This window comes from Lactuca serriola, chromosome 4 (assembly GCF_051521515.1).
Source record: "Lactuca serriola cultivar US96UC23 chromosome 4, Lser_US96UC23_V15, whole genome shotgun sequence".
Lineage (NCBI taxonomy): Eukaryota > Viridiplantae > Streptophyta > Magnoliopsida > Asterales > Asteraceae > Lactuca > Lactuca serriola.
In genome coordinates, this window is record NC_136411.1 from 248,397,414 (window position 1) to 248,417,812 (window position 20,399).

Consider the following 20,399-nt stretch of genomic DNA (forward strand, 5'->3'; position numbering starts at 1 on the left):
GTTTTCCTATAATAACAGTTATCACACGAGCATCAAGGCTGCTCCATTTGAAGCTCTCTACGGCCGTAAGTGCAGATCCCCTCTATGCTGGGCTGAGGTGGGTGATACCCAATTAGCCAGGGGGCAAACTTCCGACAGTACTCTCACCGGTCCGGAGATCATTCGGGAAACAACAGAGAAAATCGTTCAGATCCGTGAACGATTGAAAGCCTCTAGAGACCGACAGAAGAGCTACGCTGATAAACGAAGGAAACCTTTGGAATTTCAGGTGGGAGACCGAGTTCTCCTCAAAGTCTCACCCTGGAAGGGCTTGATACGCTTCGGCAAGCGTGGAAAGCTTAATCCGAGGTACATAGGGCCTTTCGAGATTCTTGCAAGAGTCGGCCCCGTAGCTTACAAACTCGAACTACCAGACGCACTTCGTAACGTACATTCTACATTCCACGTATCTAACTTGAAAAAGTGTCTATCCGACGAGACTCTTGTAATCCCACTCGACGAGATTGAAATCAACGAGAGCCTCAACTTCGTGGAAGAACCTGTAGAGATCATGGACCGTGAGGTCAAGCAGACAAAACAAAGCCGTATCCCTATCGTGAAGGTTCGCTGGAATGCCAAGCGAGGACCGGAATTCACTTGGGAACGTGAGGATCAGATGAAACTGAAATACCCTCACCTTTTTGCTTAGTTATTTGAAATTTCTACCTTGCTTAAAATTCTAATTTCGGGACGAAATTCCTTCTAACGGGGGGATGATGTGACAACCCGATATTTCGAGTCAATGTAATGTAAAACCGATCAAAATTAGGTCAAAATGTAACCTTCCTAAAATCTTGTTCGGATTAAATAAAGTAGTAGGAATCATATCAAGGTTTGCATACATAAAAAGAACGTCCAAATATGACTTCGGATGAGGAAGTTATGAAATTTTGAAGAAATTCCTTAATCACGTCATTTTAATAAATAAATAATAAAAATAATTTCGGAATTTGCCAACGGAATCTAAACGAAAGTTGTAGATCATGGTCTCACCTTCGTGTGGATATAAAGAACGTCAAAAACGGAGTTCGTATGAGGGAGATATGAATTTTTGAAGTTTATTTAAAATAAATATGAATTTAATTATATATTCCCGGTATTATCCGAAGGGGAGTCATCGGATTGGACCGAAGTACGCCCTGCGTACCTTCGTACGCCCCGCGTACTGAGATCGAGGGTCTCGGATCGTCCACGTCGCGCTATCCGAAGAATTCTAAACCGTCCGACCCGTCCGAAGCTCCGACCCATCCGACCCGCTGTCCCGTCCGACCCGCCGTCCCATCCGACCCGCGTACCCAGCAACCCGTCCCATCCGAACCGAGGCAGTCGAGGCTTCGGTCATGCATGACGTACGCGTACGCGCTGCGTACGAGCGTACGCCCCGCGTTCGGAGGCGGTTCAGCCTTCCTATAAATAGGATGCGAGGCTTTCCAAAAATGTTGCTCATTTCTCTCCTCTCTCTCACAACCTTGTCTCGTTTTCCGTGCCCGTTATAACCCGAAGCTCTGGTCTTTTTGCTCAAGTCCCGAGGGTCGATTTTTACTCCCGAGATTCCCGAGAATCCCGAGAAAAATCCGTTTTCCGAGAGAAAACTCTGCCCGGTTTTCCATCTCGCTTTCTTCAATCAATCAAGTGAGTTTCATACCCCTTAATCAACCTTTTTAAATATTCTAAATGCTTTTATATGCTTTCAAGGGGGGGAATACAAGTTAAATACTTATAGTTATCGTTTCAATCACATGTGATTGCATTAATCACATGTGATTAATAACTAGGGAAACCAGTGATTTTATCACTATTTAAACTATCTATCAAACTGTTTTACTTATAAATGTTTTCCAAACCCATTTACTTTTCGAATTTACACTGCAACTGTGATTTAAACAAATGTTCCTTATACTTAAACTGTTTTAATCAAATCTACGCCTTCAAATTGTTTTATAGATTGACATCAAGTCAATCTTTCTTTAAAAATAATACTTATGTTTCAAATGCCTTATAAATACTTATTTATGCTTTTATATTATAAATTGCATGCCCGTATATGTGTAGTTATATAAGTAATGTTTAAAGGACTTAGGAAGGCTACCCACCTTGTTTCCTTTTCCTCGATTTGGATGTGGTCTGATAGGATTTTGGGTGACCATCCGAAGGTCGTTTCCATATTAATTATATATCAAATATACATATATAGACATAAAAGTACTTCCATAATCATACGTACTAAACGCACCGTTAACAAGTTACCATCGGGGTAACACAGAACCATACTATTACAACTGCTAGATCAATGAGTCAGTTCATTCATGAGTCTATACTAGGAAGAGAACATATACAACTATACTAGAACAAGAAACATTTCATCACATATGCAAGAATACGATAACAAATGTGATCCACTGTATCGGAGCATGCCTTAAATGTCATGGCCCGAGTTGTAGCCAGAATTCTCTTGGAGGGAGAGCGTTGAGTTTGCGTATAGATCTATACTGGATTGACTATCCTACACCTTGCTGCTAGCTACAGCCGGACCTGCAGGTCTGCGGGTGCCAAACGTCATTCCGTTATTACGACCGTTCTTTATGTCGTTGTTATCAGTCGATAGTATGGTGCAATTATCACATTATACCTTAATATAAATCCGGTTTAAGGTAGTAGTAATTAGTACAACAGTAGTTCTTATTATACAAAGCTACAGTACTACAATGATTTACCCATTACATATTTTGGTGATAATCTCACTTAAGTATTAATGTACAAACTATATTTATACTTGGGTAATTACACACTTTTACAACAGACGAGTTTACAAAACAGTTTAGCCTTGGTAGAAGGTTACTTTTATAGAAAATATAGGATTTTCTGAGAGATTCAAACTTTTACAAACTTATACATTGAGACAGGTCCAAACGTTTTTGACAACAAACATTGACACTAAAATGCTTATGAACTCACCAGCTTAATGCTGATAAACTCTTTCAAAATAACTTGTATTCTCAGGTCATCAGTAGACAGGTACCGATGCCAGTTTTTGAGATGACGGAGCGTACTCAAGACTCATCATTTTATTATTTTGATTTATGTTATATTTTTGGAGTCTAAAACTGTACAGAACACGCATGTATTAAAATTTTATATTTAATGCAATGGATGATGTTGTTTGCCTATTTACATTTACTGTGTTATGATTACCTTACATGACGTCCTCCGCCCCAGAACGTTTCCGCCGTTCTTGGTTTTGGGGTGTGACACATATTTCAAGGACTAAATAATTTTAGAAGGTTAGGTTTAGCTTTATTTCGCAGCTCTCGTTTGATTCTAACCATTGTAGGGTAGAACCTCTCATTCGAAGAATTATCTAGTCTTAGTGATATGTAATAGTATTCGCGAGCTAGTTAGGGGAAGATAGCAGGGACTTCTTATGTAACTGATGGCAGAGAGTGGGATGGTGATTACCCTAGGGCAAGCCTAGGATGAGAGTAGCGTGTGAAGCAGTAGTAGTAAAAGGGACTTGGAGAGTCAATGCAGTTCTTGAGGAAAGTACACATAGATGTGGAAGGTAGTATGAGCCCGTACTAATGAAAGCAGATGATCCGTACTTGAATCAAGGAGGACTGAGATAAATCTAGGGAACTTGTAGTGTGTGAGATCTCTCGAGTTATGTTTAGTATTCTGATGTTTGTTATGATATGTTTTTCAGAATGGTGGTTTTATGCCCTAGGCCAACAGTTGGCAGTTCAGGTGCCGGTGAGGGATAATGCTCAGGCTCTGGAGCTGACTAGCTAGACGAGTAGACTAGGGAGTTCATCTCCTTAGAGATCACGTGCAGTATTCTTGAGCAGACTCCTGTGATCTTCGGTTTGATCAACTAGGGTATCATGGAGCTTGTGGATGAGAGATTGAGTGCTTTCCGTAATGAGGTGGCGACCATGATGGGGTCGTGCACACTCAATTTCCAGGAGTTCAAAGCATGTGTAGCTCCCAACTATCATGGTTCTCGAGACCCCATTGTGAGTAATTGATGGTTAGCTGATGTCGCCAATGCATTCCGCACCAGCAGATGTCCCGAAAGGGACAAGGTTAGAGTAGCGTCCTGTCTTCTAAAGGACATGAAATGTGACTGGTAGGAGGTGGTCGGACATGCCATGGGTAATGATGCAGCTCTTGATGCCATGACATGGAGTGACTTTAAGACTCGGTTTAGGGACGAGTTTGCACCCGTGATAGAGGTGCAACAACTTGCCAGAGAGTTTCAGGACCTCCACCAGACTACAAAGACAGTGGCAGAGATCACCGCCAAGTTCAAAGAAAGAGCCCTTCTTGTTCCGCAATATGTGGCGGACGAGGAGATGAAGAAGGATCGGTACCATGAGATGCCGAGGAGTGATATTAGACAGTTTGTGAGCTGTTCCAGCTGTAAGATGCTAGAGGACATAATTGCTAGGGCTCGAGAGTGAGAGTTGGATTTAGAGATGGAGAGGAAGAGGATACCAGAGGGGAGTCAGTCAATGAGTGCGGGAAAGAAGCCCAAGGTATCAGATCATAGATCTCGGAGCCAGCAGAACCACATATGTTGTGGCAAATGCGGCAGGATGCACGAGGGAACGTGCAAGGCAGGGAGATCGGGCTGCTACAAGTGCGGTCGAACTGGTCATGTGAGCCGAGATTGCACAGCCACTACCACCACCACAGCAACATCAGATCTGATTTGCTTTTAGTGCAATTAGAGAGGACACAAGAGGTCCCAGTGCCTGAGTTTAGCATCAGTAGGGAAGGTGGTGACACCTTCTCCTGCCACATTGAGGATTACAGATGGCCGTCAGGTCCGGGATGAGGCGCCTACGACACGGAGCAGGGCTTTTCAGCTTACTGCAGAGGAGGCACGAGCAACTCCTGACATGGTGACAGGTATGTAACTTTCTATTATCTCTTTATTGATAATGTTTGATACTTATGTTTATATGTTTTATTATAGGATCGTTCTTAGTGAACGATATATCAACTTTGGTACTGTTTGATTTGGGTGCCACCCGATCTTTTGTGTCGCTCGCGCTTAACAAGCGATTTAGTAGAGCTCCGGGGGAGCTGGATTGCCCACTTGATGTAGAGATAACATATGATAGGACCATCAGGGTCACGAGGGTTCACAGAGGATGTACGCTTCAGTTGTTTGATGATCAGTTTTTCATAGATCTAGTTACTATTTGCCTGCGAGGGAACAAGGTTATAGTGGGTATGGATTGGTTGAGCCCCAATGAGGCAGTGATTGACTGTAAGCTGCAGCTAGTGAGGATTCACACTCTTAGTGGGGAGAGTTAGTGATCCAGGGCGAGAGGCCACAATGCGAACTGGTTTTATGTTCAGCAGCGAGAGCGAGGTGCCACCTTCAACAGGGTTACGCAGGGTACGTCGCCTATGTCATGGATACCCGGGAGAAGGGTAAGGTGACAATTGATGATGTACCAATAGTACGAGAGTACCCGGATGTATTCCTGGAGGATTTACTTAGGATACCTCCAGAGAGACAGGTTGAGTTTAGGATTGACTTGGTCCCTGGTGCGGCTCCGATAGCCAAGGCACCATATTGGTTGGCTCCTCCCAAGATGCAGGATTTGTCTACGCAGCTGCAAGAGCTGCTAGACAAGGGTTTTATTAGGCTGAGCAGTTCACCATGGGGAGCCCCGATCCTGTTTGTGAAGAAGAAGGATGGGTCACATCGCATGTGCATAGACTACCGGGAGCTAAACAAGGTAACAATGAAGAACCGTTACCCACTTTAGAGGATAGATGATTTGTTTGACCAGTTTCAGGGAGCATCTTGGTTCTCCAAGATTGATTTACGGTTAGGGTATCACCAGATGCGAGTCAGGGATGATGATGTGCAGAAGACCGCCTTTAGGGCTTGTTATGGTCATTATGAGTTTGTGGTGATGCCGTTTGGGCTCACCAATGCTCCAGCCATGTTCATGGACCTCATGAACCGCGTGTGCATACCGATGCTGTATCGATCTGTAATACTCTTCATTGATGACATTTTGGTTTACTCCAAGACTTAGAAGCAGCATGAGGATCACCTAAGAGAGGTGCTAGAGACACTGAGGAAGGATCAAATTTTTGCGAAGTTCTCCAAGTGTGAGTTTTGGCTGCGCGAGGTGCAGTTCCTTGAGCATCTCGTCAACCAGAAGGGTATTTTGGTCGATCCGGAAAAGATAGAGGCCGTGATGCAGTGGGAGATTCTGAGGTCTCCAACTGAGATTTAGAGTTTCCCGGGTTTGGCAGGGTATTCCAGGAGATTTTTTAGGACTTCTCCAAGATTGTAGTTTCGTTGACCCGAATGACCAAGAAGTTAGTGGTTTTTCGCTGGGGACCTGAGCAGCAGGCAACCTTTGAGACACTCTAGCAGCGGTTGTGCGAGGCACCAATTATCACTCTTCCAGAGGGTGTAGATGACTTTGTAGTCTACTGTGATGCTTTAATCACAGGCATGGGAGCAGTGTTGATGTAGTGGGGTCATGTAATAGGTTATGCCTCGAGACAGCCGAAGCCTCACGAGGCTAACTATCCGACGCACAATTTAGAGCTGAGGGCTGTGGTATTCGCCCTCAAGATTTGGCGACACTACCTCTATGGGGTCCGTTGTACCATTTACACGGACCACAAGAGTTTGAGGTAACTCATGGATCAACCAAATATGAACATGAGGCAGCGTCAGTGGTTAGATGTGGTAAGGGATTATGACTGTGAGATCCTTTACCACCTGAGAAAGGCCAATGCGGTGGTCGACGCTCTGAGCCACAAGGCGGTAGCGGCTATGATTAGATATTCATGCTTGAGGATGATGGTGATCACTCCATTGTTGGAGCAGATTATAGAGGCGCAGGTTAAGGGCCTAAAGGAAGAGCGCAAGAAGCGTGAGAGGATTGTAGGCCGGATGGCCTCGTTTGAATATGATAGCTGAGGATCGCTGACCCTACATCGGAGGGTATGGGTCCCGTACTGGGGCGGAGTACGGCAGGTTCTAATGGATGAGGCCCATAAGTCGAGGTTCTCCATCCATCCTGGGGCGACGAAGATGTACGGAGATCTTTGCCCTGATTACTGGTGGCCCTGAAAGAAGTGGGACGTAGCATGGTATGCGGAGAGTGAAGGGTTTTGAGCATTCTAACACTCCTAAGTGTACATGCAACCCTAAATACCTTGGATCTATGTTTTCTCTATTATACATGCAATTATGAACATCCAAGGTATTATCCTAATCTAGCATACAAAATAATGAATACAACAAGATAGAATACATACCTCTTTGATGTAGAATGTCTTCATGAAGCTTGAGTGCCTAGTGCCTCAAGTGTGACACCTCAAATGGTTCACACAACACCAAATACACTTGGAATGACTTGACAGAATTCCACAAATCATGAAATCGGCTAGCCCTTCTTTAACACACACTAGTAGCCGATTTTGGTGAATAATATGATGCTTATATAATGTGTTACAATTAGAGTTACACCATGTAAACCCTAATTGTCATGACCTTTCATTTCCATCACCCATGGGTTATGTAACCTCCATGGAGCATCCTATGGGTTTAACCCAACTTGATTATCCATGGAGCTTTGGCCCACTATATAAGTCATGGATGATTTTCACAATCAACCCAAATATTTAATTAGTCTTCTTTTGATCACATAATTAATTCTAAATTAATTCTTGATCAATACTAATTAAATATTATTATTCTTATTATTAATATACTAGAACTTATAATATATTAATAACCATAAGTGTCTTATTTCTCTCATTTAGTCTATCCAAGTGCATGATGCCATGCAACCCAAATGGACCATGCCGGGTCGGGTCAAGTCTTACCAATTAGAGTTGTGGACTTAGACATTAATCCAACAGTCTCCCACTTGGATAAGTCTAAAACTATTATTGCGTATGACTTCAAGAACCGACTGGCAATCGTAGCTCTCAAAAGCTTCCATCGAACTCTGACCTTGTAGATGAACTCTGACCTTTGTTAGTGACTTGTCCATTAGATAAGGGATCATATATTTCTCCATTCTAGATATCATATGGACTGAGACATGGATTATAATCATTCTCTCTGTCCATTTGTTGTTTCCCGATTTCCGATTTATGACGACTGACTAATTGAACAAATCAAATCAGTCCTGGCCCGGCCGAGCACTTCCATTTTTCATCATCAAATCATCGAGGGGCCCACAGATATCGCTTTTATCCCGAAGGTAAAAGGAATGGATAAACTTAGACTCATATGGCTTGTTCTACTACTTGTTGAATCATACACAAAGGCACATTTTATAACATCAAGTTACCAATGCGTTTTCGTGCAATCAATGTATGACCAACTCATAGTAACAACTCATATCTCTAGGTTTGAAGAATATAAGATATTATCATCTCATGATCACTGGTGATAAAATCCATGAAGTGATTCCAATGAGGGCGGGTTGAATCCAATACTCAGAACTTATGAGCACTCATGAATGTTGTATCCCTTTGTCCAACATCTTAGACCTCTACAAGCCAACCCATGACAGTCTTAATTCATATCTACTTCCAACATATGACCGACTGTGGATGGTTTGAATAACTTAGTCATCCAGAACAATGACCTAGTTATTCTGGAAGTTAAAACATGCAAAATGAAACACAACAATAATTGAATCCAATATGGTATCAAAACCTATGAACATAAATAAAACACCTTTTATTTATCACCATATGATTACACATTATTCATTGTATACTGTTTCAGCTATCAACTTTATTCTTGAATTTAAAAACAATAGTAGTGCCATGCTCCAAGCATGTACAATATGTTTTTTTTAAACACTAGTCATTCCATACACCAAGTATGCATGCTATGTTTGTCTATGATCTTTACTTTGTGAAATAGATCAACTGAACATAACTCCAATGATCCTCTTTTCACAGTCCCAAATCCTTACTGCAAATGCAAGAATTCCAAATTCATGCCATTTACAGAAATCCGTTAGATTCTAAACTTATATGCATTGATCCTCTTGTAATGATTATGCACAAAGTCAGAAAGACTTGACAACAACCATTACAGAGCATTCTAAAGGAGATCAGCTCCTTAGAAACATCCTTCTTGCATTAAGTTTCCTAATCTTACACAGATTGAAAAATTTCTAACTTTGAAACATTTCTAGATTCCCTTTTGACTATAACTTCTGAACAAGAGTTTCCTCCTTACAGATTATGTCAATATGGTCCTTCCAGAATTATCACTATACTTCCAACTGTCCTTGAGCAACCAATCTTTGATAAACCTTAGATTGTCCTCGACAATTGTTTAATCTTTTTTAGTCATATCCAATTCTAGACCTTTTCCATTCTTAATGCCCCAGGCATCTGGAACATTTTAGAAAGGATGAATATAGCACATGTAATCGATCCTATATCCGAAGCATATGGGACACAATTCATGATGTCTCACATAAAGACTAAACCAGTATTTTGCTATAATTTTTCATTTCTATTTGCCAAGTTCTCATAATTCAGATTATGAAAAGGGATGCCGTAATCATAATCGAATTTTAGAACGCAAATAATGGACCCATAAACAGAATTTCCTTATGTTGAGCCATTCCAACATGAAATTCATATATATATATATATATATATATATATATATATATATATATATATATATATATATATATATATCCTTGACTAAATGATTAAAACCTCACGATCTAAGCTTATAGATTTGAGATGAAGTATAATTTCGTCTCCCTTAATTATAGCAAAACAACTTTTTCCCAATTGAAACCTTTTGTTTTCTATAATTAACATTGCTAACTTGCAATACTTATCATAATTATCATGCTCCCACTAACATTTTGATTATTAGCATAACACTTATGCTCCCACTAGCTTTGACATGTACTCAGAAATTAGCTGACTTTCTTACCAAAGTTCAGATTTCTGATACTAGATTGTTTTGATGAAACTTTATCAAAATCATACACCTCTTTTAGATAGCTCACAGGTGTGTCTAAACAATTATAGAACTATGAAAAGGGATGCCATAATCATAGTCTCAATTGTTTAGACCTTTGCCACTTCTCACAAGTCCATGTTAGTGTGTCGGTTAACGACACTACTCCACTAACGACTTTGAGAATGCAAATATCACAATTGCTATCTACTTGAAATCTACTTGGTGGAAGTGTTTCCTCACCATCATTTTCATGAATCGGAGAGAAACCTTATGACCCTTAGATTTAATGGTGTATGTGTTCTTATCCATGTGAATTGTCAAAACCATAGTCACTTGACAAGGATAATGACAAATCCAAGCTCATATGGACTGAACTCAATCTTAATTTCTTGCCACTTGGCAGCTCAAGGGCCCGCCATTGCTTCCAAGTTGCTGTGCAATCAATTGAGAACTCTAAGAGCTCATATGCAAAGCCAACTTTAATTGGAATGGGCACAAAATATGTCAATACGATAGGTTATGAACCTCAAGTCGTTTGCTAGTGAATAACTTTAGGTTTCATTCTTGATTAGTTCTTGAGACTTTCAAGACCTTTAAGACTCCCACTGTCCTCTTGACCTATAAGACTCCCTTGTCAAATATCCAAGAGATAGTGCGGATTCTAATCAAGACAAATACTTCACACAATTGGCCTTAGTTGGTCTTTATTTTATCCAAAACATCACAACTTACGGATTTCAAATGTACAAGTGTAGAAAACTTTTACTGTTACATTTGACAACTGTTTTAAACCTACTTTAAGACATGTCACTCAAGTTACATTCTTAGAGTATAACTCCAAGAATTGTTTTTGGAACGAAGTATGAATCATCTTCTTGATTTAACCACTTCAACAATTCATAGCTCCTCTTCTTAGCTATCAGAATGCACTTAGAGGATGAATTGTGATAAGGTCTCTAAATCATTAAGATGATCATATAACATGATACTAAAGTACTCTCCCATCTTTTCTGATTTGAGAAACTTTTATCCTTCTGCCTAATTTGATTCTTCTTATTCGCACTGTCATACATTGGAACCTTTTCCAATGTCTTAGAATTATACTTAAACTTGTAAGTATAACCATATTTACTAAACTTAAGTAAATCATGACGAATAGTCTTATCGATCTTTTGTGGTGGACTTAATCAGTGCACAAGAATGTGTACTCGATCCCTTAGTCCGTTACTTGACTCACACATCCATGTGAACAAGTAGTTAGTCTTAATTTTTCCAATGCTCGAAAGTTCTCATTCATCATGCTATACAACTTGCATGATTCCAAGTTTCTATCCAACTGAAACTTGGGTAATGAGAATCTTTCCTTATTTGGTAAATTTAGACACTACCACAAATGAAAGAATCAATTTCATATTTCCACTCTTGCTATTAATGGAATCTTATAAGCAACAAAAATTTTCCACAACTGCCATTGTAAGGATATTTTTTAAAATAAATAAAATCAAAAATTTTCCTTTTATTTTAAAAACTTTGCGGAAAAACTATCCTTACAATGCAAAAGCACATAAAAATTTTGTTGTTATCTAATCCTAAGAAATATATCATAACTCCTAAGATGTAGCTCAAGAATCCGATCTTCAAACTATGTGATAGAAATCCATCTACGCGATCAGATTCAACATATTCTTTCTTTAAGCTTCTTCACTTTTCTTTGATTCTTAAAACATCACCATGAGACCCAGTCACATCATGTATGAAGAATCTCAGAATAGAAACTTAGCAGAGTTAGATAGTGGACTTTACCTGAAGTAGAGTCAAACTTATTGACTTTAACACCCTTAGGTAAATTGGCAGCTTCGCAACCAATGCCCCTTCCTTTAGCGATATAAACATATGGACCCTTTGGTAATGGTACACGGGACTATCACAGACTTAGCTTTTCTCTTTACCATTTGGTCAACCGAGTTGACTATGGCCGATCCCTTTCCATTGGGAAGAGAGAGCTTTACTGGATATCCAATGTCATCATTGTCAATGTCCATAAAGTTTTAGGAAGTTGATCTTAGCAAATGGATAAGATCATTAAGGGTCTTGTCATAGTCTGTTTCATAGGGCCCCAAAGGAACTCACTATGTGATTTAAAAAGTAGTTGAGACACCAACTTTCTCAAGACTTTGACACCCAACTCTCCCGACTTGTCAATATGTGACTGCATCTCCAAGATGCGATCACACATAGACCTTTGCTTGCCAATAGGGCTTGAGTGACCTTAAACTTTTCAAGAACTTGTGGGTTAGGGAGAATAATTGGAGGAGGTGAAAGAAGTATGATTTCCATGGGACATCATCTTCATTTAGGAAAGCTTGTTTCAAGAGATTTGGGAAGATCATAAATGTCTAAACCATACATCTTTTTGGGAGATATTCAAGATAGTTGATCTAAAGTCCTTAATATAACACCCAATATGAAATATTAAGGGTAGGACCCAACACAATACTTATATAACTTGGAAGAGGGATGCCGTAATCCAAGCTATAAAATATTTGAAGCTAGGTGAATGACGATTCACCAATTTCCACCAAGATAAACGAAATGTATTATTAGGTTTTAATTGGATTTGAAACTCCTAGATCTTTTGAGATTCATTGAAATTTTCAATGGCATGTTTCAATCTCGAGTGTGCCCTTCAGGTTTTGAGACTGGGATGCCGAGGATCACAAAACAAGGTGTGAAGTAACCATGCAAATTACTTGGTACCCTTAAGTGTTTACCCCTCAATAGATGTGCCAGTTAACCACACACACTCCATCGATACTATGATAAACATTAAGTTACCCTTTGCCTACCTCGTTAAATACGAGTTAGTGTGCCGGTTAACCACACACGCTCCACTAACCGACTTAAATAAAGTGCAAAGTGTAATTTCATGGATTAGCACCTTATTCACATTTTCCTAAGTAACTAAGATTGGGTATTAATAAAAGGTTTAGTTACTTAGTATTTATCATTAATAATTTTAATGAAGGGAGAATTCTAGTCCTTGTCCTACCTGTTCGGCTAACGACCCTTCCACCGGTCAAGGAAGCGGTGGGTGAGAGTGGACACCCATTAAACTGCCATTTTATAGGCAGTAACCTTATACCCCCTTTATAGACCGGCTTCGTGAATGAGGCCTACTAACGGTAAGACTGACTTTACTCTTATACATATATATAAATATTATTAACTTATAATATTATAAAGTATAAGGTTTGAATTTTAACTTTTAAAATTCTAAGGGCTAACTTGGAATTAAAGTATTCATAAGAGAACACTTTTCAAATTCCAAAACATGAGGGCAAGTTTTGAAACTATTCAAAACTAATTAATTCTATAACTTATGTGTTTAAAGTAGTTTTAATTAAAAAACTCTTCAAGTTTCATAACTTGAGGACAAGTTATGGAAGTATTTAAATTATTAAAGAATGTAACTTTTTCTTTATTTTGTAACTTATGGAATTAATTAAGGTTACATATTTTATTACTGAATGAAGTGACTCTTGAACCTCCATAACTTGAGGACAAGACTCTTCATCTTTTGTAACCATTGCCAACTTTTATGAGTTTTATGAAACTTAAATGTGACTTTTCATATAACTTGAGGACAAGTTACAAAAACACATTTTAGAATCAATTCTTAGATTAATTTGGATTGAAAACAATAATTTCACATAACTTTCTATTAATCTAAGCAACTCATAATAACAAGATGATTCAAATAAAAACTTTTTAATGTAATTAGCCTTATCACTAAACTAATTCAAAACATGAATCTATTGACAATTATCTTTGAAATTGGATTAGCATGAACATTACCACATCAAAAACAAGTTTATAAGTTCAAAGACAGCTTAGGGTAATGTTCCTAGTCTATTTCTAGCCAAAAAACTCGAAAATATGCTGTCTGGGGCTCCTACTCGTTGAGTGCATGAACCTACTCGACGAGTAGGATGATTTTACTCATGGACTCGGCGAGTTCATCAGTGGACTCGGCGATTCCAGTTCCCAGAAAGCCAGAAAATCGAGTTTTTCAGCATTTTTCAGCAATTTGCATCAAATATAATTAAAAACAAGCCTAGGCTCTGATACCACTGAAGGGTTTTGAGCATTCTAACACTCCTAAGTGTACATGCAACCCTAAATACCTTGGATCTATGTTTTCTCTATTATACATGCAATTATGAACATCCAAGGTATTATCCTAATCTAGCATACAAAATAATGAATATAACAAGATAAAATACATACCTCTTTGATGTAGAATGTCTTCATGAAGCTTAAGTGCCTAGTGCCTCAAGTGTGACACCTCAAATGGTTCACAAAACTCTTGGATTAATGTCTAAGTCCATAACTATAATTGGTAAGACTTGACCCGACCCGTCATGGTCCATTTGGGTTGCATGGCATCATGCACTTGGATAGACTATAATGAGAGAAATAAGACACTTATGGTTATTAATATATTATAAGTTCTAGTATATTAATAATAAGAATAATAAGATTATTTAATTAGTATTTATCAATAATTAATCTAGGATTAATTAAGTGATCAAAAGAAGACTAATTAAATATATGGGTTGATTGTGTAAATCATCCATACTTGTATAGTGGGCTAATGCTCCATGGATAATCAAGTTGGGCTAAAACCCATAGGATGGTCCATGGATGCTCCATGGTGTATTTGAACCCATGGATCCAAGGAAAGGGAAAGTCATGACAATTAGGGTTTACCCTAATTATAACACTATATAAAGATATTATTCTTGACAAAAATCGGCCACTAGTGTGAGTAATAGAAGGGCTAGCCGATTTCATAAAGTGTAGATTTCTCTCAAGTTATTCCAAGTATATTTGGTGTTGTGTGAACCATTTGAGGTGTCACACTTGGGGCACTAGGCACTCAAGCTTCATGAAGACTTTCTACATCAAAAAGGTATGTATTCTATCTTGTTACACTCATTGTTTTGTATGCTAGATTAGGATAATACCTTGGAAGTTCTTATTTGCATGTATAATAGAGAAAACATAGATCCAAGGTATTTAGGGTTGCATGTACACTTAGGAGTGTTAGAATGCTCAAAACCCAACAGTGGTATCAGAGCCTAGGCTTGTTTTCTTGTTATACTTGCAAAAGATGCTGGAAAATCGAGTTTTGATGCTGTCTGCCCACCAGACTTGCCGAGTCCATGAATGGACTCGCCGAGTCCAAGGCAAAAAACATCCAACTCGCCGAGTTGGTTCGTGCACTCGACGAGTTGGACCCCCAGACAGCATAAATTCGACCTTTTTGGCTGGAATTGGACTAGGAACATTACCCTAAGATGTTTTTGAACTAATAAACTTGTTTTTGATGTGGTAATGTTCATGCTAATCCAATTTCAAAGATAATTGTCAATAGATTCATGTTTTGTATTAGTTTAAGGTTTAGACTAATTACATGAAAAAATTTGATTTGAATTATCTTGTTCTTATGAGTTGCTTAGATTAATAGAAAAGTTGAGTGAAATAGTTGTTTTCAATCCAAATTAATCTAAGAGTTGATTCTAAAATGTGTTTTTGTAACTTGTCCTCAAGTTATATGAAAAGTCACATTTAAGTTTCATAAAACTCATAAAAGTTGGCAAAGGTTACAAAAATGAAGAGTCTAGTTCTAATTAAATGGTTTTATGACTTCATAACTTGTCCTCAAGTTATGGAGGACCAAGAGTCTCTTCATTAAATAAATAAATAAATAAATAAGTGTAACCTTAATTAATTCCATAAGTTATAAGATAAAGAAAAGTTAATTCTTTTATTAGTTTAAAGTCTTCCATAGCTTGTCCTCAAGTTATGGAACTTGAAGAGTTTTTGGATTAAAACTACTTTAAACACATAAGTTATGGAATTAATTAGTTTTGAATAGTTTCAAAACTTGCCCTCAAGTTTTGGAATTTGAAAAGTTTTCACTTATGAATACTTTAATTCCAAGTTAGCCCTTAGAATTTTAAAGAGTTAAAATTAACCCTTATACTTTATAATATTATAAGTTAATAATATATATATGTATAAGAGTAAAGCCAGTCTTACCGCTAGTACGCCTCATTCACAAAGCCGGTCTATAAGGTGGGTATAAGGTTGTTGCCTATAAAATGGCAACTTAATGGGTGTCCACTCTCACCCACCGCTTGCTTGACTGGTGGAGGGTCGTTAGCCGAACGGGTTTGACAGGACTATAATGCTCCCTTCTTAGTTACTTAGGAAAAATGTGAATAAGGTGCTAATCCATGAAATTACACTTTGCACTTTGTTTTAAGTCGGTTAGTGGAGAGTGTGTTGTTAACCGGCACACTAACTCGTATTTAACAAGGTAGGCAAAGGGTATCTTAATGTTTATCATAGTATCGATGGAGCGTGTGTGGTTAACCGGCACATCGATTGAGGGGTAAACACTTAAGGGTACCAAGTAATTTCCATGGTTACTTCACACCTTGTTTTGTGATCCTCGGCATCCCAGTCACAAAACTTGAAGGGCACACTCGAGATTGAAACATTCCATTGAACAGTTCAATGAATCTCAAAAGATCTAGGAGTTTCAAAACCAATTAAAACCTAATAATACATTTCGTTTATCTTGGTGGAAATTGGTGAATCGTCATTCACCTACCTTCAAATATTTTATAGCTTGGATTACGACATCCCTCTTCTAAGTTATAAAATAGTTTGTTAGGTCCTAGCCTTAATATTTCATATTGGGTGTTATATTAAGGACTTAAGATCAACTATCTTGAATATCTCCCAAAAGATGTCTGGTTTAGACATTTAAGATCTTCCCAAATCTCTTGAAACAAGCTTTCCTAAATGAAGATGATGTCGCTTGGAAATCATACTTCATTCACCTCCTCCAATTATTCTTCTCAACCCACAAGTTCTTGAAAAGTTTAAGGTCACTCAAGCCCGATTGGCAAGGCAAGGTCTAGGTGTGGTCACGTCTTGGGGATGTAGTCACATATTGACAAGCCGGGAGAGTTGGGTGTCAAAGTCTTGAGAAAGTTGGTGGTTCAATCACTTTCTAAGTCACATAGTGAGTTCCTTTGGGACACCTATGAAACAGACTATGACAAGACCCTTAATGATATTATATATTTGTTAAGATCAACTTCCTTAAAACTTGATGGACATTGACAATAGTGACACAGGAAATCCAGGAAAGCATTCTCTTCCCAATGGAAAGGGATCGGCCATAGTCAACTCGGTTGACCAAATGGTAAAGAGAAAAGTTAAATCTGTGATAGTCCCGTGTACCATTATCAAAGGGTCCATATGTTTATATTGCCAAAGAAAGGGGAATTGGTTACCTACGGGCTTCTTAGACAAAAGAAAAACAAGAAAAAAGTCTGCCTTCTTTGGTACCTTTAGTCCGCGAAGCTGCCAAATTTACCTAAGGATGTTAAAGTCAATAAGTTTGACTCTACTTCAGGTAAAGTCCACTATCTAACTTCTATTATGAGATTCTTATTACATGATGTGACTGGGTCACATGTTGATGTTTTAAGAATCAAAGAAAAGTAAAGGAACTTAAAGAAAGAATATGCTGAATCTGATCGCGTAGATGGATTTCTATCGCGTAGTTTGAAGATTGGATTCTTGAGCTACTTCTTAGGAGTTATGAGATATTGCTTAGGAATAGATAACAACAAGTTTTCATATGGATTGTAAGGATAAGTTTTTCCGAAAAGTTTTAAAATAAAAGAAAATTTTTGATTTTATTTATTTTAAAATATCCTTACAATGGCATTTGTGAAAATCTGTGTTGCTTATAAGATTCCATTAAGAGCAAATGTGGAAATATGAATTTGATTCTTTCATTTGTGGTAGTGTCTAAATTTACCAAATAAGGAATGATTCTCATCACCCAAGTTTCAATTGCACCGGAACTTGGAATCATGCAAGTTGTATAGCATGATGGATGAGAACTTTCAAGTATTGGAAAATTAAGACAAATTACTTGTTCACATGGATGTGTGAGTCAAGTGAAGGACTAAGGGATCGAGTACACATTCTTGTGCACTGGTCAAGTCCACCACAAAAGATTGATAAGACTATTCGTCATAGTTTACCAAAGCTCAGTAAATATGGTTATACTTACAGGCTAAAGTATAATTCTGAGACATTGGAAAAGTTTCAATGTAAGGTAGAGCGAATAAGAAGAATCAACTTAGGCAGAAGGATAAAAGTTTCTCAAATCTGAAAAGATGGGAGAGTACTTTAGTATCAGTTTTGTGATCATCTTAATGGTTTAGAAACCATATCAAAATTAGTTCTCTAAGGAAAATCTTAGTGCATTCTTATGACTAAGAAGAGGAACTTGAATTGTTGAAATGGTTAAATCAAGAAGATGAGTCATACTTCGTTCCAAAACAATTTTTAGAGTCATACTCCAAGATTGTAACTTGAGTGACATGTCTTAAAGAAGGTTTAAAACACTTGTCAAATGTAAGAGTAAAAGTTTCCTACTCTTGTACATTTAAAATTGGTAAGTTGTGATGTTTTGGATAAAACAAAGACCAACTAAGGCCAATTGTGTGAAGTGTTTGTCTTGATTAGAATCCACACTATCTCTTGGATGTTTGACAAGGGAGTCTTATATGTCAAGAGGACAGTGGGAGTCTTAAAGGTCTTGAAATTCTCAAGAACTAATCAAGTATAAAAACTTGAAGTTCTTCACTAGCACACGACTTGAGGTTTATAACCTAACGTACTGACATATTCTGTGCCCATTCCAGTTAAAGTTGGCTTTGCATATGAGTTTTTAGAGTTCTCAATTGGTTGCATAACAACTTGGAAGCAATGGCAGGCCCTTGAGCTGCCAGACGGCAAGAAATTAGATTGAGTTCAGTCCATCTGAGTTTGGATTTGTCATTATCCTTGTCTTATGACTACGGTTTTGACAATTCACATGGATAAGAACACATACACCAACAAATCTAAGTGTCATAAGGTTTCTCTCCGATTCATGAAAATGATGGTGAGGAAACACTTTCACTAAGTAGATTTTAGCTAGATAGCAATTGTGATATTTGCATTCTCAAAGTCGTTAGTGGAGCGTGTGTGGTTTACCGGCACACTAACCTGGACTTGTGAGAAGTGGCAAAAAGGTCTAACCATTATGATTACGGCATCCCTCTTCATAATTGTTTAGACACACAATTGTGCTATCTAAGGGAAGGTGTATGATTTTGATAAAGTTTTATCAAAACAATCTAGTATCGGAAATCTGAACTTTGGTAAGAAAGTCAGCTGATTTCTGAGTACATGTCAAAGCTAGTGGGAGCATAAGTGTTATGCTAATAATCATGTTAGTGGGAGCATGATAATTATGATAAGTATTGCAAGCTAGCAATGTTAATTATAGAAAACAAAAGCTTCAATTGGGAAATAGTTGTTTTGCTATAATTAAGGGAGAGGAAATTATACTTCATCTCAAATCTATAAGCTTAGATCATGAGGCTTTAATCATTTAGTCAAGGATATATATATGAATTTCATGTTGGAATGGCTCAACATAAGGAAATTCTGTATATGGGTCCATTATTTGCGTTCTAAAATTCGATTATGATTACGACATCCCTTTTCATAATCTAAATTATGAGAACTTGGCAAATAGAAATGGAAATATTATAGCAAAAGACTGGTTTAGTCTTTATGTGAGACATCATGAATCGTGTCCCATATGCTTCGGATATTGGATCGATTACATGTGCTATATTCATCCATTCTAAAATTTTCCAAATGACTGGGGCATTAAGAAGGGAAAAGGTTTAGAACTGGATATGACTAAAAGGATTAAACAACTGTCAAGGATAATCTAAGGTTTACCAAAGATTGGTTGCTCAAGAACAATTGGAAGTATAGTGATAATTCTGGAAGGACCATATTGACATAGTCTGTATGGAGGCAACTCTTGTTCAGAAGTGATAGTCAAAATGGAATCTGGAAATGTTTCAAAGTTAGTAATTATTCAATCTGTGTAAGATTAGGAAACTTAATGCAAGAAGGATGTTTCTAAGGAGCTGATCTCCTTTGGAATACTCTGTAATGATTGTCGTCAAGTCTTTCTGACTTTGTGCATAATCATTACAAGAGGATCAATGCATATAAGTTTAGAATCTAATAGATTTCAGTAAATGGCATGAATTTGGAATTCTTGCATTTGCAGTAAGGATTTGGGAGTGTGAAAAGAGAATCATTGAAGTTATGTTCAATTGATCTAGTTCACAAAGTAAAGATCATAGACAAACATAGTATGGATACTTGGTGTGTGGAATGACTAGTGTTTAGAAAACAT

The 20,399-nt window shown here is 38.0% G+C and overlaps 1 protein-coding gene across 1 annotated transcript; it reads left to right on the plus strand.

Annotated features, from left to right (window-relative positions):
* Window positions 1–4,511: 4,511 nt before the first annotated feature.
* LOC145099274 (uncharacterized) lies at window positions 4,512–5,358 on the plus strand. Its single transcript, XM_079036868.1, has 3 exons — window positions 4,512–4,571; window positions 4,767–4,947; window positions 5,015–5,358. The coding sequence occupies exons 1-3, from the start codon at window positions 4,512–4,514 to the stop codon at window positions 5,356–5,358; spliced, it is 585 nt and encodes a 194-aa protein (XP_078892994.1).
* Window positions 5,359–20,399: the final 15,041 nt, after the last annotated feature.